General features: G+C 56.5%; 5 protein-coding genes across 5 annotated transcripts; 2 read left to right on the top strand and 3 right to left on the bottom strand.

Moving 5' to 3' along the window:
• Positions 1 to 647: 647 nt before the first annotated feature.
• On the top strand, positions 648 to 3,133 carry B0I36DRAFT_243766 (Cupredoxin; the record flags this gene model as incomplete). The annotated part of the gene is made up of 6 exons (XM_046150003.1): positions 648 to 1,154; positions 1,214 to 1,303; positions 1,379 to 2,116; positions 2,221 to 2,419; positions 2,583 to 2,777; positions 3,009 to 3,133. The coding sequence occupies 6 exons, from the start codon at positions 648 to 650 to the stop codon at positions 3,131 to 3,133; spliced, it is 1,854 nt and encodes a 617-aa protein (XP_046012780.1).
• Positions 3,134 to 3,701: 568 nt separating this feature from the next.
• B0I36DRAFT_243827 (hsp70-like protein) lies at positions 3,702 to 5,888 on the bottom strand (the record flags this gene model as incomplete). The annotated part of the gene is made up of 3 exons (XM_046150011.1): positions 3,702 to 5,500; positions 5,564 to 5,756; positions 5,862 to 5,888. The coding sequence occupies 3 exons, from the start codon at positions 5,886 to 5,888 to the stop codon at positions 3,702 to 3,704; spliced, it is 2,019 nt and encodes a 672-aa protein (XP_046012779.1).
• A 1,043-nt stretch (positions 5,889 to 6,931) lies between these two features.
• Positions 6,932 to 10,036, top strand: B0I36DRAFT_323200 (uncharacterized protein). Its single transcript, XM_046153938.1, has 5 exons — positions 6,932 to 7,463; positions 7,566 to 7,634; positions 7,712 to 9,068; positions 9,150 to 9,631; positions 9,707 to 10,036. Exons 1-5 carry the CDS (start codon positions 7,432 to 7,434, stop codon positions 9,789 to 9,791), a joined length of 2,025 nt encoding a protein of 674 aa, XP_046012778.1. The 5' UTR covers positions 6,932 to 7,431; the 3' UTR covers positions 9,792 to 10,036.
• A 130-nt stretch (positions 10,037 to 10,166) lies between these two features.
• B0I36DRAFT_242852 (FAD dependent oxidoreductase) lies at positions 10,167 to 11,661 on the bottom strand (the record flags this gene model as incomplete). The annotated part of the gene is made up of 2 exons (XM_046149942.1): positions 10,167 to 11,336; positions 11,521 to 11,661. 2 exons carry the CDS (start codon positions 11,659 to 11,661, stop codon positions 10,167 to 10,169), a joined length of 1,311 nt encoding a protein of 436 aa, XP_046012777.1.
• Positions 11,662 to 12,766: 1,105 nt separating this feature from the next.
• Positions 12,767 to 13,950, bottom strand: B0I36DRAFT_242534 (uncharacterized protein; the record flags this gene model as incomplete). Its single annotated transcript, XM_046149916.1, has 4 exons — positions 12,767 to 12,954; positions 13,019 to 13,433; positions 13,487 to 13,746; positions 13,809 to 13,950. The coding sequence occupies 4 exons, from the start codon at positions 13,948 to 13,950 to the stop codon at positions 12,767 to 12,769; spliced, it is 1,005 nt and encodes a 334-aa protein (XP_046012776.1).
• Positions 13,951 to 24,475: the final 10,525 nt, after the last annotated feature.

The following is a 24,475-nucleotide window of genomic DNA, read 5'->3' as shown; positions in this document are numbered from 1 at the left end:
GGGAAACTGTCTACATCAATTGAAAATGGACCATCCGCTGATGCCCTGCATAAGACGCCACAACTATTGCTAAGGCCACTTCAATTCAACGGCTCCGCATCAGATGTCTTAGATTCATCGATACGGAGCCACCTATCCCTCACCCGCATCCCTTGGACCACGCACTACACACATCCCTTCTTCTACTATGTGCTACGTAAGTCATGCGTGGTGCACACGCCAGCCTCCACGATGGCACGCTTCGAAGGGGATAAGAGTGTAGCCATCCCAGCCACACAGGGCCTGGCTGTAAGGACCTGCGGTGGACGACGTCTCTTCATGCTTCCCCAAACGATTGACCGATAAAGTTCTGCATGGCGATTCTTCCAGAGTTCGACTCGACGATAAGATGCACAATGCTGGACAACGAGTCCACCGAGGACGAGAGATGGATACTCGAGGCCGAAGGTAGCAAGAGCGACTTCAAAACTGCACTCATCGGCAGGTCCGATTCGGAACCCTTGCAGTATCACTATGGCGTCAACAACCGAAAGCGACAGACGGTGCCACTGAGCATCTTCTTGACAACAATTGCTATTTTTTCTATAATGGCCATTGGCATGGGCCTTGGCCTCGGACTCGGGCTGCCACGGACTATCACCAGCATGATGAGCTCGTCTGCGACCCCATTGAACTACAGCGCCGAGTACGGTGTGCCGGAGGGACTACCCTTCGTAGAGATAGAGGACTTGATCAATGCCTCTGAGCTAAACCTTGATACGGAGTTCAAGCGCACTCAGCTCAACACCACAAGCGGCGCGGTCCGCGAGTACACTTTCAACATTACTCAGGCGCTCGCCGCGCCAGACGGCTTCACGAAGCCCATGATCCTCGTGAACGGACAGTCTCCTGGCCCTCTGATTGAGGCGAACACGGGCGACACCCTCCGCGTCCATGTGCACAACCATATGTCCAGCACGAGCACGACTATTCACTGGCACGGCATTGATCAAGTGAATAGTACGTGGATGGACGGGGTTGTGGGTGTTAGTCAATGTGGAATTCCACCGGGGCAGAGTTTCACATACGAATTCACCGTCGGCAAGCAGCGGGGCACTTTCTGGTGGCATGCACACTTGAGTGTTCAATATACCGATGGCATCTATGGGCCACTGGTGAGTTGGTTTCGGGAGTGGTATTGTATGTGCCACGGCTGGGTGGCTGACTCGAGCAGGTGATACATGACCATGAGGAGACGGTTCCGCACTACGACGATGAGAAGATTGTGTTTCTTGGTGACGTCTATCATACATATGGCTCCGTCGTAAGTATTTTGTCACTGATATCGATGGCATCATACTCCTTCCTACTAACGAAGTCCTCCATCGTCATCTATCAGCTCCTTGCAAGCTACCTCAAACCAGCCTCCAGCTGGGCTCCAACCATGTCTGGCGTTGAGCCGCTTGCCGATAACCTCTTGATGAACGGACAGAACGTCTACGACTGTTCTATCGAGTCCTCCACATATCCACCGCAAGCGGACCAGCCATACACCGCACACTGCAACGGAGGGAAGCTGTACACTACCCAGGTCGAACCAGGACAGACGATACGCCTGCGCCTGATTAATTCATCATCGTTCTTCTCCTTCTGGTTGAGCGTAGACAACCACAACATCTCCATCGTCGAGCTCGATGGCGTCGAGATCGAACCTATCCCTTCTCGTGGTGTATACATCAACATTGGCCAGCGGGTGTCGCTCCTAGTGCACGCCAACCAGACCGCCGGCAATTACTACATGCGCGCTACGATACCAAAGACGTGCTATCTGCCGTATGCGCCATATACAAGCTCTGGTCTTGAAGCTGCAGATTACGCGGTCCGCGGCATCCTATCGTACACCGGCACGGCGGTCGATGCAGCCCCGATCGGAGTCGCGGGCAACACATCAAACCCGTACGGTGTCGAAAACAATGCAAACCGTGGCGATGTATGGGAGGGTTGTGATGATATGCCCTTCGACAAGCCCGTACCGATGCGGCCAGAGCCGGCCGTCGATGTCTCCGAGGCGAACGCTCATTACATCGAGTACATGTTCAGACAGTCGCAGGACGTCAACCGGATCTTTGTCAATAAGGTGTGTATAGTTCTTTACACACAATGCTCGCTATGCTCGTCATAGTTCCCCGTCAGCAAACTATGGCCATACAAACCTGAATGACTAAACTGACGAGATGACAGACGGCCTACACGCCCCTGATGAACAACGCCACGCTGTGGAAGGCCACTGAGCAGACCTTCTCGCAGGCCTCGCAGAACTCGTATAACAGCTGGAACTTCGACCTCAACCAGCAGGTTCTCCTTCTGCCTGACGGCGGACGCGGCGCACAGATTGTCATCAACTCGAGAGACGTCATGGAACATCCGTGGCACTTGCACGGTACGCCAGCTCTTTCTTACATACATTCTTCTGGGACAGCTTGCACACTTCTGCTTTATCTCCCTGATGCGGCCGCTCCCTGCTGCTTGTGCCGACCTACCTGCACGATTTTGATGGATTTTGCACTGACACAAAGGTCACACACTACCTGTTCGAAACACAGGCCACTCCTTCCAAATCGTAGGCTGGGGGCCGGGCTACTTTGGACACGCAGAGAACGTCACGACATGGAATCTGGACCGCCCGATGCGCAGGGACACGGTGACCGTCCCGGCCTTCACGCACGTCGTGCTACGCTTCACCGCGGACAACCCGGGCATGTGGGCGCTGCACTGCCACGTTGCGTGGCATATGGAAGGTTGGTTTTTCCCTTCCACTTCACTTTTTTTTATCTCGTGTGTTATTCTTCCATCCTTTTCGAAACGGAACATTCTGCCACTGCCCATCCTCGCCTTGCAAGAGGGCAATGATCGCTCATGTTTCCTGGCTTGCGTGATTGCTTGGTGTGTGTCTCTGGCCGAGCAGGAAAGAGTTAACAAGTTCTGATTTATTCGAGAGTCGATGCTGACATGTGATTACACCCCATTAGGCGGCATGTTTGTCTCGCTTGCTGAAAGACCAGATGCCCTGGTGAAGCTCATTGATGACATGGACCCAGCGACACGCAGTTTGAGCCAGAGCTTCTGCGAGCACGGAAAACCTCGAGACGCATAAACAACAAAAAGTCGGACTTGAAACCAAAGTAACAAAATGATATTTTGTCTCGATTCAAGTCAGCTGCACAAACACGGGGGCACACATGCACAGTACACGATAGACAACATCATAGTTTGAGAGGGGAATTTTTGTATTAGACTTCTTGTTCAGGTAGATCGCTGGTATATGACTGAACACACAAGACATGACAATCCACGTCGAAAGCCTCACCCGAGACGGGTAGGTCGCGGCTGGCCCTCTCCATCCGCAGACAAGACAGGCTCCTGCCGTGTAAAAACTTTTTTTATGTGAAAAAATGACCTCGTCTCAAAACGCCCCTAAACCAGCCCAGTTGGAACTCGTACAAAAAACAACATGATGGGTCGTATTGTGGTGGTGGTGGTGTGGTAAAAACATGCTGAGCGCAACAATGGATGTGGAGATATGTGTACAAAGTAGGTTACATGGGCATTCGTCGGACTCGAGTGGCAGCTCCCCTGTCGTCATGCTGAAGCCTCGTCGTGGTCTGAGAAACAAATACATAGCTTACAAGAAGAAGGCGCATAAAACTCTCCGCCTAGGACGTTTACGGCTTCTTCTCATCCTCGGGCTTGGTCTCGGAAGACTCAGGGTTGGGCTGCTCGCCAGACTCGGAGCGGGCCTTGTGCATCTTGTCGAAGAGGTTCAAGCTAACGTTCTGGAGCTCGTCGGTCTTCTCCTTGATCTCAGCGGCAGTGGCGGAATTCTCGCCAGACTGGCTCTTGGCAACGAAGTCGCGGAGGGAAGCAATCTTCTCACGAATCTGCTCGGCCTCGGTCTTATCGATCTTGTCGGCAAACTCGTTGAGAGCCTTCTCGGTGTCATTCAGGACGCTATCAGTGCGGTTGGCAGCCTCGATGGCAGCCTTGCGCTCCTTGTCCTGCTCGGCGTACTTCTCAGAGTCCTGAACCATCTGCTCAATCTCGGAGTCAGAGAGACCAGAGCCGGAGGCAATGGTGATAGACTGGTCCTTGTTGGTGCTCTTGTCCTTGGCATGGACGTGGACAATAGAATCGGCATCAATGTCGAAGGTGACCTCGACCTGGGGCACACCGCGGTGGGCAGGAGGAATGCCAGTGAGCTGGAAGTTGCCAAGGAGCTTGTTGTCCTTGACGAGCTCACGCTCACCCTGGTAGACCTTGATCTCGACGGCGCTCTGGAAGTCGGCAGCAGTAGAGAAGACCTGGGACTTCTTGGTGGGGATGGTGGTGTTGCGGTTGATCAGACGAGTGAAGACACCACCGAGGGTCTCGATACCAAGAGAGAGGGGAGTGACATCGAGCAGGAGGAGGTCCTTGACCTCACCGGAAAGGACAGCACCCTGAATGGCGGCACCAATGGCGACGGCCTCGTCGGGGTTGACAGACTTGGCGGGGTCACGGCCGAAGATGCTCTTGACGGACTCCGCAACCTTGGGCATGCGGGTCATGCCACCAACAAGGATGACCTCCTGGATCTCCTTGGCGGTCAGGTTGGCATCCTTGAGAGCCTTGCGGACGGGCTCGATGGTCCTGGTGATCAGAGGGTCCATCATCTGCTCAAGCTGGGCACGAGTCAACTTGGTGTTGATGTGCTTAGGGCCGGAAGCGTCGGCAGTGATGAAGGGCAGGCTGATGTCGGTCTGGAGGGAAGAGGACAGCTCGATCTTGGCCTTCTCGGCGGCCTCACGGATACGCTGGATAGCCATGCGGTCGTTCGAGAGGTCAATGGAAGAATCGCTCTTGAACTGCTGGACAATGTGGCGAACGAGGCGGATGTCAAAATCCTCACCACCAAGGTGGGTATCACCGTTGGTGGACTTGACCTCAAAGACACCCTGCTGGATCTCGAGAATGGAGATATCGAAGGTACCACCACCCAGATCGTAAACAGCGACAACGCGGTCAGCCTCCTTCTCAAGACCGTAGGCAAGAGCGGCGGCGGTAGGCTCGTTGACGACGCGGAGAACGTTCAAGCCAGAGATCTGACCGGCATCCTTGGTAGCCTGACGCTGGGAGTCATTGAAGTAGGCGGGGACGGTGACGACGGCGTTCTTGACGGGCTTGCTGAGGTAGGCCTCGGCAGTCTCCTTCATCTTGTTGAGGACGAAGCCACCAACCTGAGAGGGAGAGTACTTCTGGCCGCGAGCCTCAACCCAGGCATCGCCGTTGGTGTGCTGGACGATCTTGTAGGGAACCTCCTTGATGTCGCGCTGGACCTCAGGATCGGTGAACTTGCGGCCGATCAAGCGCTTGGTAGCGAACAGGGTGTTCTCTGGGTTGACGACGGCCTGGCGCTTGGCAGCGACACCGACCAGTCTCTCGCCATCCTGGGCGAAAGCGACCACGGAGGGTGTTGTCCGGGCACCTTGAATAGACGTGTTAGCTGGATACAGCGTACATGTTTTGACGGAAGAGATTCTTCACCAACCTTCTGAGTTCTCGATAATCTTGGGTGTCTTGCCCTCCATGATGGCGACAGCCGAGTTTGTGGTTCCGAGATCGATACCGATGACGGCGCCTTGGACCTTGCCCTCGGTGGACTCATAGCGGGCGAAGCTGGAGCCCAGCGGTTTCCGCATGGGGGCGGCCCATCTGGAAGCTGTGGAGGTTGCTCTGGGAAGCTGTGATTGTAGACGAGAATGTTAGCTGGCGGAACCGGGGGGGTGACTTGCGACGACGCGGGCGGCAAGCCGACGATGCAAGCATAAACGGCAAGTATTACTCACAGCTCTGGAGAAGCGCGAAGCCAACATGTTTGCGATATGATGACTGTGATGCGACAGGAGGGGGTGGGGTGAGGAATGGTATAGAGGGAGAAAAAGACAAAAGGCAGGAGGGTATTGTACAGACGGGCGGTGATGGATGGAGCGGGTTATAATGGCGTACGAAATCTTTTCTCTCCGGGGCGTTTTCACTTGGGGCGGACCAGGTCATAGAACCTGTAAGAAGCTCAGAGGTCACCGCCCGGCAGAAAACCGGGGGTCCGCCTCTAGCTCGGCCGGGGCCCACTACAGTCGCCCCGCCGCCGCAGCTTCCGCAACCGCTTTCGACGGGCACGCTGGACCTTGAGGTGGGTGGTGTTAGGTTCGAGGACGTGCTCGACTCTTCGACGGCTAATCCACTGGTCAGGTACTTGGTTGCGCCATGCGCATGGTCTTCTTCAGCATCTGCAGACGACTATTGTGCAATTGCCTTGAGCGACAGAGGCACCCTGATCTGATGGCCAAGGGCGCCTGAACCAGTCAGAGGCCGCGGCTATGGCCGGCCTGTCGCCGACAAGACCGAGATCGAGCTCCGCTGGACCAGGGACAGGGGTCGTGGCAGACGGGCGAGCCGGGCACTTGACTGGGCACGGCGTTGTTGCAGCCTTGCATCTATGTATACGTGTTTGCTGTGTGGCGAGGCTGGTATCCTCAGGCATTGCTTGCTGGCCGTTTGAACCTCATTGCAAGCCGTGGCGGCTCACAGAATGCTTCCTCGCCTCCTTGCGACACGACTCATGTGACGCAGTCAACGAGCTGAAGGGCGAATGGGAGGCAGGTTCTGGCATCAGCTCTGGCTGACAAGTATGTCGGTCAAGCCACAGAAGCCCTGCCTACCAGGCCAATATTCACCAACCAGACTGCCTGCTCGTGTCCCTGGGTACGAACTGAGACTGTGAGGCAGACAATTGCCTGTCATTTATATTGCACGCTGCTGTAATAACTGGCGCATGTACGTCCTGTCCTGCCTGCCTGGGTGCACAAAGTGCCCACTCCCCCGGATCCGCAGCGAGGCGCCGAGCGTGCATGTGTGCGCCAGCCAGACCCAGCCAGTGCCGGGCGGGCGCTGCGCAAACGTCATTTCGCGGGCGGGCGCCAACCCGTCTTTGAACGTCGCGCCGCCATGTCCTGCCGCTCCAGCTCAACCAAAACCGGTGCCAGGCCGCTTCACCACCACCGCCGAAGCTAAAATCCAGTCCAGTCCAGTCCTTGCTTGCTCATGCCCAGCTCAGCCTTGCTCAGCACCCACTCCGTCACGATCACCACTCTGAGCTCAGCTCCCCTCTCTCACAACCAGGACGGCGACTGCCGATACCGCCGCCTTAGAGATAGCCGCCCTGCGCCAAGATAGCATCGTGTGCCGCCTGTTGCTGTTGGTCCAAGAGTCCAATCGGATTGCCTGCAAGGCAAGAACTGACCCATCCTCCCGGAGCTCAAGTCCTCTTCTTCAACCACAACCACACCGCGCCTTGCGCTGTGGCGACCTGGGCTTTCATGGTTGGCCAGCAGCAACAGTCCACCTGTTGCTGGCATCATGGCCGTCGATGGCGTTGACGGGCCAGCCACGTAAGAATGTCCTGGGGCAGCGACGGATGCCCGCCACTCTCACCTGCTCCTCCTTGGGCTCGATCCCGCGCTGTACACGGCTGACACTTGCTCGCAATGCAGTTACTGGCCGACCGACAATCTCATCCTAAACTCCAACCGGAAGCACTATCGTAGCGTTGTAGCGCCCATGTGAGCTCCATCCATGCTCCCTTTCGTCATATACACTCGTCCCTCTTCACATTTGCTGACGTTTGCCTGCGTGTCAGCCACTGGCAGCTTCGATCCCTTATTAGTGCCGAACGCAACGACATCATCTACTACCCTGCCGGTGTTCACAACACGCATATCACACGGCTCAACACGACAACCCGTGAGTGTGAGACGGTCAAAGTCATCAGTTTTCATCCACGATGTCTGGTTGCCAAGGGTGGCTGGATATGCTGTGGGGGTGAGAAGGGCGAGTTCGCCGTCATTCGTGACGTTGGGCAGACCGAGGGCACAGAAGACCTGCTCGGCGACGAGTTCCGAGCGAGCTTCTCGTCCCTAGATCCAGCCAACCTGGCCGAAGCCTCTATGCTGCAATTGCACCAGGAAATGCTGGGCATAATGGAGCGCATCAACAACAAGACCTGGTCTACATCAAATCACAAGTTCGGCACCGCCCGTGTCAACTGCATCACCATATGGCTACCCCGCAAGGCTTCATCAAGTTCACCTGTGCCAGGCATATATCAGCGACCAGTGGCGGTCTTGGCCAACAATGACAAGTCGGTCACGATTGTCTCGCTCTTTGACAACCAGGAGCTCGACCACCTTACATTTCCAGACGCGGTCAATCGTGCTGTGATCTCGCCTGATGGCACGATGCTGGCAGCAATCTGCGATGATCCATACTTGTACACGCTTATCCGTGCCCCCGTTGACGGCGACAAGGGCCACTACGAGTGGAAACAGCTCCTGCCAGTGAGGCTTCAAGGGCAGACAGAGACCGATGTCAGCGACACTCGCGGAAGCTTCGCTGCTGCCTTCTCCCCCTCTGGGAACTACCTGGCGGTTGGCACGCAGTACGGCACGATCTGCATCTTCGACACGGCTGCCCTGGCGCGAGACGAGGATCCGCTGCTCGCCTACTTTGATTCATCGAGGTCACCGCACGAGAGTGGCGCTATTAGGGACATGGCTTTTTCCCCCGCATCCCATGATCTATTGGCTTGGACTGAACACAGGGGCCGCGTAGGTATCGCCGATGTTCGGTCCAATTTCAGGTCGAGGCAGATCATCTCGATCGACAGCCACGACAACTTTGAGTCTCTGGCTCTGAATGACCGGAGCACAATCGACCCTCGGCTTCTAGACCCGAGAAGTGAACGTGCCGCAGGCAGCCCATCATCATTCTCAAGTATTCTCAGCCCCTCCAACCCCGGGCGGCCACTACCCAACCCAGGCAACGCCGAGTCAGCCATATCGAGGCTCAACCAACCCTTCACTACGGACGAAACCATTGTACTCGAAGCCGTACAGCAGGAGCGGCGGAGGCGCGACGCCGCCCGAGAGTCCGGGGAGCACCAAGCAGCGGCATCACGGGGAGGACCAGAATGGAGATCGGCCGATTGGTTCGACCGAGTAAGTGCCCTACGCACAACGCTTGAGCACGTCCGACCCGAGGACCGAGGGCGGCTGTTAACCTATATGATCAATACGCAGCGGCAGACGTTGTCCAGGCTCCTCGATGATGACCTTGGGCGACGCCGAGCGCAGATCATTCAGGCTGCCTCGACCGATCAAGAGCGAGACCGGCGGACGTCGATCTTGCGGAGGAGCCTTGCACGAACTCAAGTAGAGAACAACGCGTCGGCAGATGGCCGTGGCGCAAGTGGCGAGGATGCGTCGTCGCCGCCTACTGCCAGCGCCTCGCGTGATGCTCCTGCCTGGGGCCGTCAGGCGTTCACTGCAGAGTGGACACCACTCGGCGCTCTCTATAGCAGTTCCGAGCTTCGTGGTGCTTATGGTCAGCCTTTGAGGAGCGAGGCCGGCCGCACCCGCCGGGCCATTCCTGTCACGAACATCAGTACCTGGCATGACGATGCGTCGAGCTATCGTCGGGTCGCGAGGAGCAACAGCCGTGAGCATGACCAGCAGCCTGACGACACGGCCGGTCTGGCGTGGGGCGAGGATGGACGAAAACTGTAAGTGCTACAAATTCTGTGCATAAAGCAATGACTGTCTCAGGGAGTACTAACTCGTGTGGCGGCTGGCTTCAGTTTTGTCGCGGCCGAAGACGGCTTGTACCAGCTCGCAGTCAACTTGCAAGCACGCAAGCTGTTCCCGGACATCACTCTACGCTGATTGGAGGAGGAGAGTGTATATTCTTATTCGTAGTAGTTTCGTTGGACTCGTTGTCGTTGTCGTGTCATCTCCAGTTTTCAAAGCGATGGGCCTGGACAAAAAGGCAGATCCCACAGGCCAAGGCGTTCGAATAGGAGTTTCGCACATTTACTTTGGTTGCATTTTCAGCAACAAATAGTCTCACTTTGGAAAAGCTGGGAGTTTCTGGACCAACATAACGCGCTTGCAAAGCAAGAATGGAAACTATGTTTGATACTGTTGCTTCTCCCGAGCCCGGTCCCATGGGACGATGAAAAATGAGTATTGAATCGCCCGGAGATGCCCACAATATGCATTCCCCAATGGACCCTCTCACCCCCTCAAAAAGACATCCCATCAATAAAACATACGTCGTACATGATCCCCGATCGCCAACGAGCTCGTCAGTCCGGGACTCTCGATGCCCAGCAGATTAACCCAGCCAGCAAAGCCGTCCTCCTTGTCGATGTGGAAGTCGAGGAACCCCTTGCCAGAGCCGACGGCGCTCTTGTACTGGAGCTTGGGGCGGATCCCCGCGTAGTCTGGGGCGAGGCTGGCCTCGTCCACGGCGGGCATGTACTCCCTGATGGCGGCGAGCATCTCGGGGAAGCGGGACGTGTTGACGGTCAGGTCGTCCGGGTGGTCGACCCACTCGACGTCCGGGCCGAACTTGATGCGCCCGCCAATGTCGAGGGTGAGGTGCGTGCCGAGCCCGCCCAGGCCGGGCGTGGGAGCCGGGTAGATGAGGCGGGATGCTTTTGGGTGGGAGGCGCCGTAGGAGAAGTAGTTGCCCTTTGCGTAGTAGAGGCGCATGGGCTCGCGGCCCGGGTAGGCCTTTGAGGTGATCATGTTGTGCACCTCTGCGGCGCCGAGGCCCGCGCAGTTGATGACCGTCTCGGCCTCGATGGTCGACGTCTCCCCGCTGCTCACGTCCTCGACTGTGATCCGGTAGCCGCCAGACCCGGGCAGGTTGTCACTACTACTGCTCCCTCCTCCTCCTCCGAGGGCCTCGATGTCTACGACTCGCGACCCCACGGCCGTCACGCCGCCCGCGTCCTCAAACAGCCCCTGCAGGGTGACCATGAGCCCGTGGCTGTCGACGATGCCCGTGGTGGGAGACTCGAGCACGCCGCTCCGGGCGCGGACGTCGGGCTCCAGCCTCTGTGCCTCGGCCTCGCCCACCCACCGCACAGGGACACCCGTGACCTGCTCGCAGTGGTCATACACCTTCTGCATGGCCTCGCGCTGCTCCGGCGTCTGCCCGACGATCCATTTCCCCACGCGCCGGTGCGCCACGCCGTGCCGCGAGCAGAAATCGTACAGCATCTCCTTGCCCCGGATGCACAGCTCCGTCTTGAGCGTGCCGGCGCCGTAGTACAGGCCCGCGTGGATCACCTCGCTGTTGCGCGACGACGTCTCGGTGCCGACCTGGGCGTGCCGCTCGAGGAGCAGCGTGCTGCTGCTGTCGGCGGCGTGGCTCTGAAGCGCTCGCGCCGTTGCCAGCCCGACTACGCCGCCTCCAATGACCTATCAATATATGGAGTCGATGTTAGCTGCACTTTCTTGGAAAATCGCAGGCTCAGACGATGGGGGGGATGTGTCTTGGTGAAGAAGGCCACGGTCACGGGGGCTCTGTCAATAACACCCGACGATGAATGCTGGCGCGACTAATTTGATACATGAGCATGTGCAAAACACCACATCCACTTACAACATGTGTGAAATCCGCCCTCGCCGGGCCGGTAGACGAGAACAGCCGAGTACTACCAAGGACGCTGCCAGTAGTTTCCAGCCCTCTGGCGCGTGCCACTCGCCTCGATGATGATGCAAAGCTCGTAGCAGCCGATGACATCGAGCGAGGCCGTGCCAAGGCGCAGCAGCTACCGCAGGCGGCCGCGGGCCGGCCCACGATGGCTGCTCTCCGGGCCGTGTTCATGACGGAAACCTCCATTCTCGACCCGCCGTTGTTGCAAACCGGCACTACTCAGGTTAGGGGGGCCGTTTTGATTGGGATTGCTCGGTCGAGACGGGCAGATAGAGGCTGTCGATGCTTCCAAGACGGGCAACGGATCGGCGCTGAACGGGCTCAGGGTTCTGGCCCAAGTGTCTTGTGTAGTAGCGTATGTACGCTTAGTGAGACACCAGTCGACGACAATGAGATGGCCCGTCTGCCGCCGGCACCTGTGCAGCTCCACTGAAAACGTGCTGGGATATTATGGCGTGCTCCGGTGCTTGTTTTGCGATAATAGGCCGCCTTGCTAAAATGGTGGACAAAGAGTAACTTATGTCCAATCTAATCAATGGTTTAACATGTAGCGGGTGGCATGTGAGAGTTTATAGTGGAAACCCATCTCATCTCATCGCCTGGCCAATCAAGCACTAGCAGCATGCCATTATCTGCACCGCACCACAGAGCTCCTCTCACATGAAGTGAAATGCCTACACACAAGATTTCCATCATTTAAGGTAATCATATTCCTGCCGAGTATTTGCTGATATCCCGTGATGTGACGAATGGCAACTTTAAGAGATTCATCGCTAATAAATAAATAAGTCATTGTAGGAAGCCCCACGCTTCTTTGCATACGTAGTCTCCCAGTTCACTCCGTGACGGTCTGGTAATGAGCCAAGTACCTAGGCAGGTCCAGTATTGAATGGGACATACGCGCATTCCTCTCCTGCGATCCCACGTGAGAAGTTGCGACTCAAACATTTAGTCGCCTCAAAGGACTAAGACTACTGTCACGATGCAAGTCCCCTTGTCGTCCTGTCTGATTCTTCGGTGTCGAAACTTTTCCGTGCTGCCGTGCAGCTAGCGACCAACGCAGAGCGATTTCGATAGAGATGCTGCTTTTCCCTTTGGTGGCCAGCCTGGCCATGGTCAAAACTCTCATATGGCGTGATGCTCACAGCACCATTTTTGGTGCGATGAACGCACCCTCCCCATGCCTCTGCAATCACTTCGGCGTACTATCAGAACTCTCCACTGCTCGATGTGGCAGAGTAGATGTGAGATTGCCCGTGCCGGTCGCTTGACTAGAGTTTTCTCCTTCTGCGATTGATGTTGACTGCAATAGCTGTGACGGCTGCGTTGGCTCGTGAGTGGTCGTCGGTGAGTTGATAGAGGCTTCACTGAGTTGACGTTCTGTGACAAGGTTAGTCAGTCCGTCGACGATGATCGCAGCTTGGTGGAAGAATGTTGGCCTTACCCAATTCGCGAATTCTGTGCCGTAGCATCTGGTTCTCCCGAATCAGTGAAGATGTCTCAGCCTGATAGAAAGCGGTTTCATCACGAGTTCCCATAGGGAGTAGGTCACCACCCTCGTTGCTGATGGATGACGACCTCAGTCGGGGTGAGGGGGCCCCGCGACTCGGAGTTCTTGAGCGACGGCGAAGCGCATCCCGAGCAAGATCCAGCGACCCTCGATGATGGGGAGTGATCGGCGACCGGGGTGTGGAAGCCGCAGAGATCTGCTGCGGCGACTGTGATACCACGGCCACATTGGGCCGCTCTGGTGCAGGTAGAGGGTCTTCTGCAGCGATGGACGACACAGTCTGGCCCTGTGACGCTTGAAGACGTTGCAGTTCGAGCTGCTGCTGTCGAATCATCTGCAAGAGGCGATTCTGTATGGCACTGTCAGCATTCGTCACCGGATCGGCTGCGAAAGGGTACGTACAACTTGCGCCTCTTGTTCCGCTTCAAGCTCCTGATGTAGCTCTCCGAGGCTGGGGGCTCTGCTGTGGTGGGGATCTCCGCCAACCAGGAGAGGCGATCCTGACATGAGTTGAGGGCTTCTGCCAGATCTCTCCTCACTGACGATCTCACCCGGCGCAGGTAACGAAGGGTCATTGTGCTGCAGGTTCATAAGCACGGTGGAACGCCGGCGTCCGCTAAAGGGGGACTGCCGCTGGCGACTGATGGAACCATTCGAGGAGCCTAAACACGTCAGTCAGCGAGGTGAACACCCAAGACCTGGTTTCTCGAATGGTGAGACTTACGACGAGACAACTCCTGCTGTAGCCCGGCGTTCATTGTGGCAGCTGCCTGCAGAGAGGTGGTAGCAGACGGTGGAGGCGGCGATGAGGAGTCGGCGGGAGGGACATCGCTGACCGTGGCTGGGGTGGTTGAGTTTGCGGCCATATTGGGCAATTGGGTCGAGGATGCATGCGGTGGCAACGAGTTGAGATCGGGGGCCATGGCAGAGTGCGTCTGCTCTTATTTGATGCTAGGCAGTCTCAGGCTGGCACGTACAACGCAGCCCAAGTAGGGTCCTGACGCGTGATGAAGAGACTCGGCACCACTGGTAGGCAATGAGGCGCTGGTCGTTGGGACAATACGGCTCTATGTGGGAAGATGTGGCGTTGTGCAGTGACGGCTCACGCGTGACGTAGTGTGTGAGGACAGCCTAGCGTGTGTAGGTCAGGCGTGGTCGACAGCGGAGAGGCGGCGAGAAGTTTCGAGAGGGTAGCCGGAGAGGTGTGCCGGGCTTGGGTGGTCTGATCATTCGTTGAGCATGTGTTTGTCGTGCTCCGAAGGTTGGCAAACAACGTGCGACGGTCGTGCCAATCTGGTCATGTGGTCCTGCCTGGCTGCAGATCACTTGCCCGGCCGAAAGAGCTGCCTGGTTCCGGAAGCTCCCATCGTGGTTGCCCCAATTCGCGGGGTAGTGTACACAGACCTGGTTCAGGCCCATGAACACCTGGGCAGCGCTGGAGCTTGCCCCTGCCAGCACCCTCTCTTCAGGGCTGAGCTTGTGACCTTGTAACGTCACCCTCACCCCCACGAAGGGCACAGAGGGCCTCAGCTGGTGCCTCACTTTTGTCTTAAACAGTCAGCTCTTGCCTCGCTCTCTCCGCTGTCAGAACTTGTTTCCATGGACCGGCGTAAAGGCCGAATCTCTTGACCGTTGCACAACACCACGCGTGCTCTTGATGCACGCTCGAGTGTAGTTCAGGACACTTGTCCAGGATCCCTCTCGCTGATCATGGCCGCCTACTTTATGTATGGCAGGTCTGTTGTCAAAGACGTGGAATGCTCACCTTTGACACCAAGTCGACTTTGTAGTCTGGAGTCCTCTGCGTCGAGGATTTTTCACATACAATCAATAATTTGGAGCACGGGCTGGGCACTGGTATTTCCGCCACGCGATATCCGAACACTCCTGGGCCAGGGTGTCAACATGCAAAGAAAGCCCTTGCTCGATGCTGCCGCAGCAGCACAATCCAACAACGGCAGTCGCCGTCATCCACGTGGAACACGAGAGCCAGAAGTCGATCCTTTCACCTGATCACAGGCTCGCTTGCAGTGCTAACCGCGACTGACTGCCGATGTTTAAACACGGTCCGAAACATGAGTCAGTCATTCGTCCGCCCAGGACAAGTCATGTGGGTTGTAGCCCTCGAGGCGACGTGAAAGCCAGGTCTCATCGCAGAGCACAGCATGATTCCAGAGTTATCAGAACGCAGATTGCTGCTCTGAAGTGGGACTTGGGTTTTGCCAGCCAGCGATACTCGTCCGTCACCACATGCAGAAGTGGGCCATGCAGTCCTGATTGCTGAACACTCGATGATCGAAGCCTGGCTGAGACTCCAGAGTGTCAATTTGTGTACGCTCTTAGTGTGGTTGCCACGGACTTTGCCAACCCAAATGTACACAACATTTTAGTCTACCTACTCGTATCGAAGCTGTATACTCTTTTAGCGCGTGGATACGATAGGGCGTCGTGTTAGCATGGATGCTAAATGTTTCAATGCTGAAAACCGGTTCAAAGTGCTAGAGCCATACCAAAGTCCCGCCTCAGCCGGCAAGGAGCCGGTCCTCCTGGCGTTACGCCGTCTCGGCCAAGAATGCCGGGCCCGCCGCCATCATCAAGCCGCGTCCTGCAACTAAAGGAGTCCTCGGGGCGATCCACGGGCGGGACCAGTCTCTTTAGCGAATAACTGGTCGATAAGGGAGACTCGAAAAACCACTCGGCCGAGACCCAGCAATAAAGGTGAAGGCGCTCAGGGTTGGATCCTTTGTCGGTTACAGGCCGACCTTAGTTTCGAGGGCTTATAAAATCAATACTTCGGCGCCGCCCCCGGCATTTGTGCCTATCTCGAAGGGACTTTCGGCTTGACTCGTGCCCCGGATCCACGAGGCAAAGCAGGCGCGTGCAACCAGGCAGAAAACCCCTATTTTGAGACAGATGCATCCAAGCTGTAAATCCTCCGAGAAGTGATGGATGTGTGTGTCGAGGGACACACACCATCATCCCTCCCGGGGTCGGCAGCAGCCTCAGAGACACAAAAAAATTGTTGTAGGGGCGGCGCGACTCTGTGCTGCCTGGCCTCGCCAGTCACGAGGGTGCAGCCGGGTTGTTCGATAGAGCGAGCTGGGGCAGTAGGCAGGGGACCCAAGAGCTGTTCAATGTTGGCGGCCGAACCGGCCAGTTGCTCCGGTCCCAACGGGACGGTTCGCAGGGGCTGATGCAGAGCGTCAAGTGGTGTGGGACAGCGCGGGGTTGTGCTAGAAAGGGGCAGGTGCCAATCGCTCGCCGCTTGGCTACGACTGTGGAATTTAAACTCGCAGCGACGCGCGCAGGCTTGCAAGGCCAAGGCTGCTGCAGGAACGCGAGCCCGAGGACGGTTCGCCTGAAGTGGTGTACACGCTAGCTCTACGCACCCGACAGTTGTCCCAGATGTAGCGGCAGTTCTCAGGCCCCGCCGAAGGTTAAAAGTCCACGGATGTGCCTGCTCACAACTTGCCACAATTTCGCAGCTGCGTCCCCGCCGGAAAGGGGAATAATCCCATCGCAGAGTTGTCCGTCCCTTGCCAGAATGCTGCAAGCCAATACATTATCGCACACCGGTGACCCGGAAATGGCAACAGAGCCCGTTGACCACATTCTAGTATTATGGTCTTGCGTCCGACTGCACGCCACAATATGGAGCATGAAATCCCCCTTTTCTTCCCCGCAAATTCGACCACTCTCTCTCTCCGGCCCGGCCATCCCGGGGGTCATCCCCTGCCCGGCGTTGGACGACGCCCTGCTGCTCAAAGTGCATGCAGTAGCTCTCCCCCGGGGGTCCGGCAAGCCCTGGACAAGTCCCTGTTGTGTTCCCCGTGGCGGGCGCATCAAGTCTAGCCTAAGCTTTCCAAAGATTTCTCTGCACAAAATAAGCCAACCTGCATTCATCCGGCCCGCTCGAGTCAAATACTGTACTGGGTAGGCTGAGAGGGAACGGGAAGAGGCCGAGGAGCATCCGGGGCGCTTCCAGCGGGTTGGTCAAAGACGTCCGTCCTTCAGCTTGTGGTGTTCACACGAGTCGCGACCCACGGAACAATGTCTGTTGCGGCTGATTCGGTCCATGAGTCGCTGTCGCCGATCGACTCACTGCATTGCTCGGCTAGCCTATGCCAAGCAAGTGTGGGGGATGTATGGCCAGGGTTTCCCCAACCGCGGGAGCGCAGTAATACCACCCTGAGTAAGGTATCTTGGGTTCACTCTCGAGCCCATAGGATAACGACATCGCCTCGGTCTCGGCAGCCTCGTCCAAAATGATCACCATCGCGGCAGTCGTGAATGATGCTTCTACTTGCTCGACATTTTCGCATCACGGTGTGTTTAGACAAGTCGGTCCTTGTTCCGTGCCTCCATCCCGCCACAAGAAGCAAGCTCTTTTATCGTCCCTGCACGCGCTCCCCGCTTAACGCCGTTGACCAAACCTCGGCACCAAGCCATATGGTGAGCCATGCTCTCTAGTAGCCCACGCAGTCCGAGCGTCCGCGCAAAGAACTGCGGGCCTGCCGAATACCGAGAGGAAACCGGCATCTTCCCTGTGCCTTCAAGATTCTCTAAAGCCCAGGCCACACGTTCGTGACTCGTACAAGCCGTATAACATAGAATCCAGTCTCGGAGCCAAAGGACGCCACATGCATGAACAGCCGTAGTGCTTCGGCTAGGAACGGTGGTTCGGTACATAGCAGCGACAACCAAAAACAAACAGCCTCGTTCCGTAATAGCCACCAAAAAAAAAACAAAAAAAAAAGACTTGGGACTTTTGCTTGGCTTCTTGCGGGCACTGGTCGGCAGTGAGAAGAGGGCCAGGCGAACACTCATACGCAGTAGACCCTCACTCCCGATGTGATCTGCACAAACAGCCCCGTCGCCCGTCTACCTTGAGAAAAGCGAGGCGGCACGCTTAGAGACACCCCCGCCCCTTGTACCCAATAACCTAGAAAAGCAGGGCGACCACCCGAAATGAGGACGACGACGACGACAACAACAACAGCAACAACAATGAAAACAACAACAACCGTCCGTGTAAACATAAACATTCAACCACGAGCACCACGGCGTGGAGCAGGCAGGACTGCCGGGCGAACACATCTGTCAGACCATCGCTCTCTCTCACTCACACAGGATGGTGAGCAGTCAATAAAAGAACGACACTCCAAAAACGACGAGGAAAAGCAAAGGTAGCTTAAACCTGGAACATCCAATTTTACCATTCCAAAGGGTTCACCTGACCTGCCGAGGCCAATGCCCTATTCGAAACTGCCTCAAGGTTGCAGCAGGTGACCTCTCATACGATGCAGAAAGCCAAAAGCGTTGCTTCAGAATCTTGTCCCCTTGAATCTCGTGGCTGCCAAGGCTCGATGTGAGCAGGGTGATGGTGAGGCAGACGGAAGCATAATATCGGGCATGCGCATGATCATGCAAGAGTCCCTTTGTCTAAACAATATTTTGCAGTTTTTGTCAATTGTTTCAACTGTGACGAGCTGTAAGTTATAACAACGGTGGCGGTGGCGGGGGCCACAGCGGCTTGGTTTCCGGCCCCCCTCCCTTTCCCCCCCAAAAAGAAAAAACGAGCAGCTAATTCAGGCATCGGTAATGCAAGGGCCGTCGCGAGAAAAGTAACCTCCGCTCGATTCTGGAACTTGTAAACATCTGGGATTGATATTGTTTCTACGACAACTGCGCCTGGAGTCCGGCGCTTCCGGCCCCGTTTCGTGGCTCGTTTGCCGGCTGCGAGATCGGCACGCTCTACCATAGCATTCGTACGTACGCAAGCAGAATTTTGAAGCAGCTTGTGCGACTTTTCATATTTACGCAGGCGGATCATCGTTGATGTCCACTTGAAATCGGACGGCGACAGGTAGCGAACGTTCGAGAAAGCCTCGGGTAGGAATGTTGGGTGCACAGACTCATAAGCATCCTAGGATGTCTCGTGCGGTGGCGCTAACTGACGGGGCCCAAGCGTTGAAACACTTCGACCACTTTACCGGACCGATGCCGAGATCAGACCCTTGCCTTGCCAGAGCAGAGATCTGTGACATCCCTGACCTGTCAAGTGTCAAGTTGTCAAAGCTGTAATCTGGAGCAAACACAATCCGTCCCACAGGGTCGCGATGGAGACAAGCAAAAAATGCAAGAAGCTGCTGTTTGAGGATATAGACTTGTTTCATCTGTCCCAATTCGACCATGCAAGGGCTGACCCCGGCAGCTTTGACCGCCTTGGAGTGGTAGTTATGCAGCGGCCGGTAGCAACGTTGAACAATTCCCATCACAGTGGTGTTCAGCTTGCCCCAAACAAATCGAGCTGGGCAGGGGTCTCGAGCAAGGAGGAGCGACGACACGGTAATTCGTTGATACTGTCTATCGGGTACTAAAAAAAGACCCTTTATCATGCACGCGAAGATCTCGTTGGGAAGACTACGCCCTCCCCTGAGGAGGATGGATGCCTGTCGTGGACGGACGGGTGCCATGCAATCTGGAACCAGTCAATCTGCTTCCTGGAGCCAGTCTCAGCATCTCAGCACTTACAATCGTACTTGTACTCCAGGCCAACGAAGCATGCAGACAGTCTTCAGCTGCCCCGTCACAGATGACACCTCGGTAGGCACCAAGCGCGACACAGACAGCTCATATTCGCGTTGCTTTGGGCTGTCCCAGGAGCAATGCGAGCATATGCAACGTGAAATTGCGTTGCTTTGCAGCTTGGATCCAGGGTTTTGCTGTACTTGACGCGATTCACCAATCACGTCACCTGCTGACGCGACTGCATTTGCCCAGCAAAGTGTAATTGCGCGATGTGACGTCGTGGCCGAAATGTTTGGCGACGTCCTCATTTCTCGGAGCAACTTGGCTGGTGTGATTCCAAGGCCATCTCGCTCCACGAGTTGCTCATCACCCGAGTCCATTGGATTCTCCCTCGAGATGTCTTGTCTCAACAGATGTTCGTGGTTTCCTGCGGCAGCGGGCACGCTAGCTGACCGGGGATTCTGGAATGCGCTCCCTTGCATCAGCAGAGGCAGATTCGACTTGGATCGCCTGCCAGGTTGAGCCCAGCAGTTGCCATTATCCGCCTCAGCCTTCTCGGGAGGCCAGGATATGCGCCACGATGCCTAGTGCATGCAAGAAATGAGGTCCTTGTGCCGTGGCATACTTGCTCTTTGCACGATTCCAGCCCACGCGCCGCGAGAATGGCGGGATGTGCAGGTGGGGTCCCGTAAACACACCAGGGTCGCCCCTGGCTGGTGGGACAAATGGTGTGCACCTTTGCGAGCCCAGCGTCGTACAGGTGAACCCCGGTTATGCGGACCTCACATAAGCGGATTCCCTCGCTTCTGCGGATGAACTGGCTGTTTCCTTTCAAAACACATGCGATTCCGCTAATCCCTCGCGTTCATCGATTACGCACAAAGCGAGGCCATCGCCACCACCTAAATCCGCTAATCCGAGTGAAATAGGGGCGCGTTTGGACCGCGTTTTGACCCCCCGAAATGGCACCCCGCGCCACCGCACCCTCCAACTTGAAGCCGTCGCGGCGACGCATTTCGACTGCGCAGAAGCTAGCCCTTCGCGAACGACGACGTCTCCGTCCGACAGACTCCCATATCGAGCTACAGCAATGGTTCCTGAAGCAGTACGACCAGCCTATCTCGACATCCTCCATTACCGACATCCTCGGCAGCCGTTTCGCGTACCTAAGCGAGCCACTACAGCAGCCACGCGCCCTCGACTTGACGCGGGTCAATAATAACCCTCACCGCGACCTCGAAGGCGCCTTATATATGTGGTGCCAGCAAGCTGAAAGCTCAATTACTATCACGGGCGAAGTCATTAAGGCAAAAGCACGGCAATTCTGGGCGCAAATGCCTCAATACAAGGACCAAAAGCCGCCGCAGTTCTCGAACGGCTGGCTCTATCGTTTCCAAAGCCGACACGATATAAAACTACGCGTACAGCATGGAGAGCTAGGCAGTGTCAATATCGTCAATACTGAGAAGGAGATGGCCTCAATCCGACAGATCCTCTCGAAGTATTCCCATGATGACATTTACAATTGCGACGAAACAGGTCTTTACTGGAAGATGATTCCGGATCGCTCTCTTTCGACGCGCAGCCTTCCAGGCCGCAAAAAGGAGAAGGCCCGGATCTCAGCCCATCTCCGCTGTAATTGGTCAGGTACTGACCGTTTACCAATATGGTTCATTGGCAAGGCAAAAAGGCCTCGCGCCTTCACCGCTGCGGGGGTCGATATCCGCCATATGAACCTAGAATGGACTCACAATAGGAAGGCCTGGATGACAGGGACTATATTTGAGCAATGGCTACGTTGGTTCGACCGCCAAATGGCTGGTAAAAGCGTCATTTTGCTGATGGATAACTTCTCTGCTCATGAAGCCGGATATGAAGCTATTCTGACAAGTGCGACCCCCCTACAAAACACCGCTATCATATGGCTGCCACCCAATACTACAAGCAAAACACAGCCTCTTGATCAGGGAATCATTGCAGCCTGGAAATCTCACTGGCGACGGTACTGGGTACGCTATATGCTGTCGGAATATGACGCCGGTAGAGACCCTCTTAGTACAATGAACGTACTAAAGGCTCTGCGATGGGGCATCCAAGCCTGGGAGCTAGATGTGACTCCTGAAACTATCACGAAGTGCTTCAAGAAAGGCCTCATGGAGGCCCCTAGAGACCCCCAGCAGGCCACACTTGAGGCAGCAATTGCTGCTACTCATGAAGAAGCCGTTCGCGAGATTACGTACGGCTTGCAGAGGCTTCAGGCTAATCATCACGTCAAGGAGGTGATGAACATCCATAACTTCCTGAACCCGGCTGACGAGAATCTGACTGAAGAATCCGACGACCTTGACCAGCAGATTCTCGACCAGTTTACCCCGGCAGGCAATAGCGACGACGACGACGACGACGACGATAATGCTGAGCTTGAAATTGAGCCACGAATCACCATAGTTGAGGCCCTAGAGGCCCTCCGCCGACTGCGCCTTTACCAGGAGCAATCAGGTGGTGATACTGGCCTCATTTCTTACCTCAATAAGCAGGAAAGGGTACTTACGAACTCATCAATTGAAGCCTTACAGCAGAGAGATATCCGCATGTACTTTCAGTAGAATACAGAGCCTGGATAGGCGTGAAATACCTCAAGAATGACCTCCCCTCAATACTGCGGATAATTGAACGGAATGTCTCCTTTATTCCGCATAACCGGGGTTCACCTGTACTATGCTCTGGCTATTTTGGGGCTTTGTGCGGGCGAGGGCTTTTCTGCTGGTTGGCGTCCGGGACTAGGTATCAACACACCCAGACAGAGGTGTCTCTCACGCCGAAACATGCCATGTGATGGTACTGTCCATTGGTGCTCTGTATGCACTCCGGCGCTGCTGGTGTCAGACGAGATGTGATCTGTGTCTCTCGATGGAGTCGCCTGCCGGGATCAATGCTGTCAGCCGCGGATGTATCCGTGGTCCTGATGCCAAGGTCCTCGAGCATCCCATGTTGACGGGTGAGCCGTGGATCTGACTCATTCCTGGCCCAGCGTTTCTCTGCTCCGGTCCTCATCCCTTCGAGGTAGCGCTCGTATGGCACCAACTGCTGCCAACTGCTGTGCACAGCTCCAACACGCACAAGAGTGCCGGGGCAGGGCAAGGTTGCAATGCTGCTTGACGCGTCGACGGAAGACCGCTCGGCCGGGCTGCGGGATGGTCGGTCGGGTGTGTGGGTGGGAAACTTTGAGGAGGGAGTATGTGTCCAACGGCTGCGCGACGGTTGCGACCTTGAGCTTGCCTGGATGTGGGGTCGCAGTGGCTCAATTTGGCAGTGCAGGTCGCAGACTGGACTGGGGTGGGCGCTCCAACGGTGGGAATCCCCCTCTTTCCCGCAATCCTCCTCCCTGCGTCTGGACCAGCACAATGGAGGACCGCCGCGAGCATGGATACTACCGTCAGCAGAGATGCCACGTTTGGTCTGGAGCACTGACGACGACGACTCTGCCAATGCGCCTTTGGTCGTCCCCAGAGGTCTGGAAGCTGGATTCGGGGCTCGCAAGCCTGCCCTCCCCAGGTCGTGGGGCGAGAATTACGGCGCACGGCGGTGCGAGGCAGCGCCGTTCAGTCACACAACGACGCCTAGCTCGACGCCGCCCCAGAGGCTAGCCTCGACTGTCGTGCCCCCGGGGCACAGGCCCGGCCGGCCCACTTGCCTGCTCTCCCTCCAGCTCCCTGTCGTCGCCTGACGCCAACGCCCACGCCAACGAGCCGGCAGAGTGGCCTGCCTGCTCGAGCGTCAGCCCAGTGTCTTGGCCCGGCCCCGCTACGGCGGCCAGGGGCACCTTGGCTCGATGGCCGGGAGCCCCCTGCGTGGGCCGGGGCGATGGATGGGGAAGATGGCGAGGATGGTCAGACACCCCGGGCGCGCCCGGCGAGGCGAGCTGCTGTCTCCAGCTCGCTGGCATGGGTCCGGCTGCTTCGCATGGGCCTGCTCGCCATGGCATCCCAGAGGAGCAGCAGCGAGCATGAATGACACTGCAGCCGAGATGCCATTCCGGGACAACGGTGCTCGATCGGCTCGCCTCAATTTACTTTTTGTTGTGCTGTGCTGTGCCTCGTGGGACGCGACGTGCGTCCCTGCCCCAGATTCTGCACGGCACTCATCACATTGCGTCCTGTGTTTATTCCTGGCCACCTGCTTCTCTTCCTTTTTCCTACCCTCCATCCTCGACTCGAAACATTACAGATTTTCCGCACCGGCTACAGCTTCAGAAACACTTTGCTCTTCGACGGCCTGCTTGCGCCGGCTCACAGACTCGCGGATGGGCCCCGGACTGCTGCACACGATCCTCCTGGCACGCCCCCTTCATTAGCTGTTGGATGCCCGCTCTGGCCCCGGCCCCTCCCACGCCCGCCGGCTAGTCGCTCGACCGTCTCAAGTCCAACGCCCACACACGCCTCTGGCCAACCTTCTGCGCCGGCCTTCAGTCGCCGAGCCACTACGGTGCCACCGGCCCTGTGTTCGTCATAAACGGGCGGCTCCTCGCTCCTGTGCATGACGAGACCCTTTGAGAGGAGACCTTACTCTTCTCTCTCCTTCAGGTCGCTTCTGTCTTTTCTCCTACGTCCCGCAGCTGGCTACAGCCTTCTCACTCTCCTTCTTGAAACAACTTGATGTTGTCTGTTCACGTCCTTTTCAACTGAACCTCTTGGTGAGTGGTTCGGTGCCGGCAAAGTACGCTTCTTAGTAGACCGCGCACGCTGACGTTCGCCTGTAGCCGTCTGCCTTGTTCCTCCTGCGCGCCTGGTCGCTTCGCAGAGATTGGCACTACATTTTTATTTTGTTTTATTGCCTGTTCGATTTCGCAATTAACGCACA

Source organism: Microdochium trichocladiopsis (assembly GCF_020744255.1).
Source record: "Microdochium trichocladiopsis strain MPI-CAGE-CH-0230 chromosome Unknown B0I36scaffold_5, whole genome shotgun sequence".
NCBI classification, from domain to species: Eukaryota; Fungi; Ascomycota; class Sordariomycetes; order Xylariales; family Microdochiaceae; genus Microdochium; species Microdochium trichocladiopsis.
This window is presented reverse-complemented; position numbering and strand designations above follow the sequence as displayed.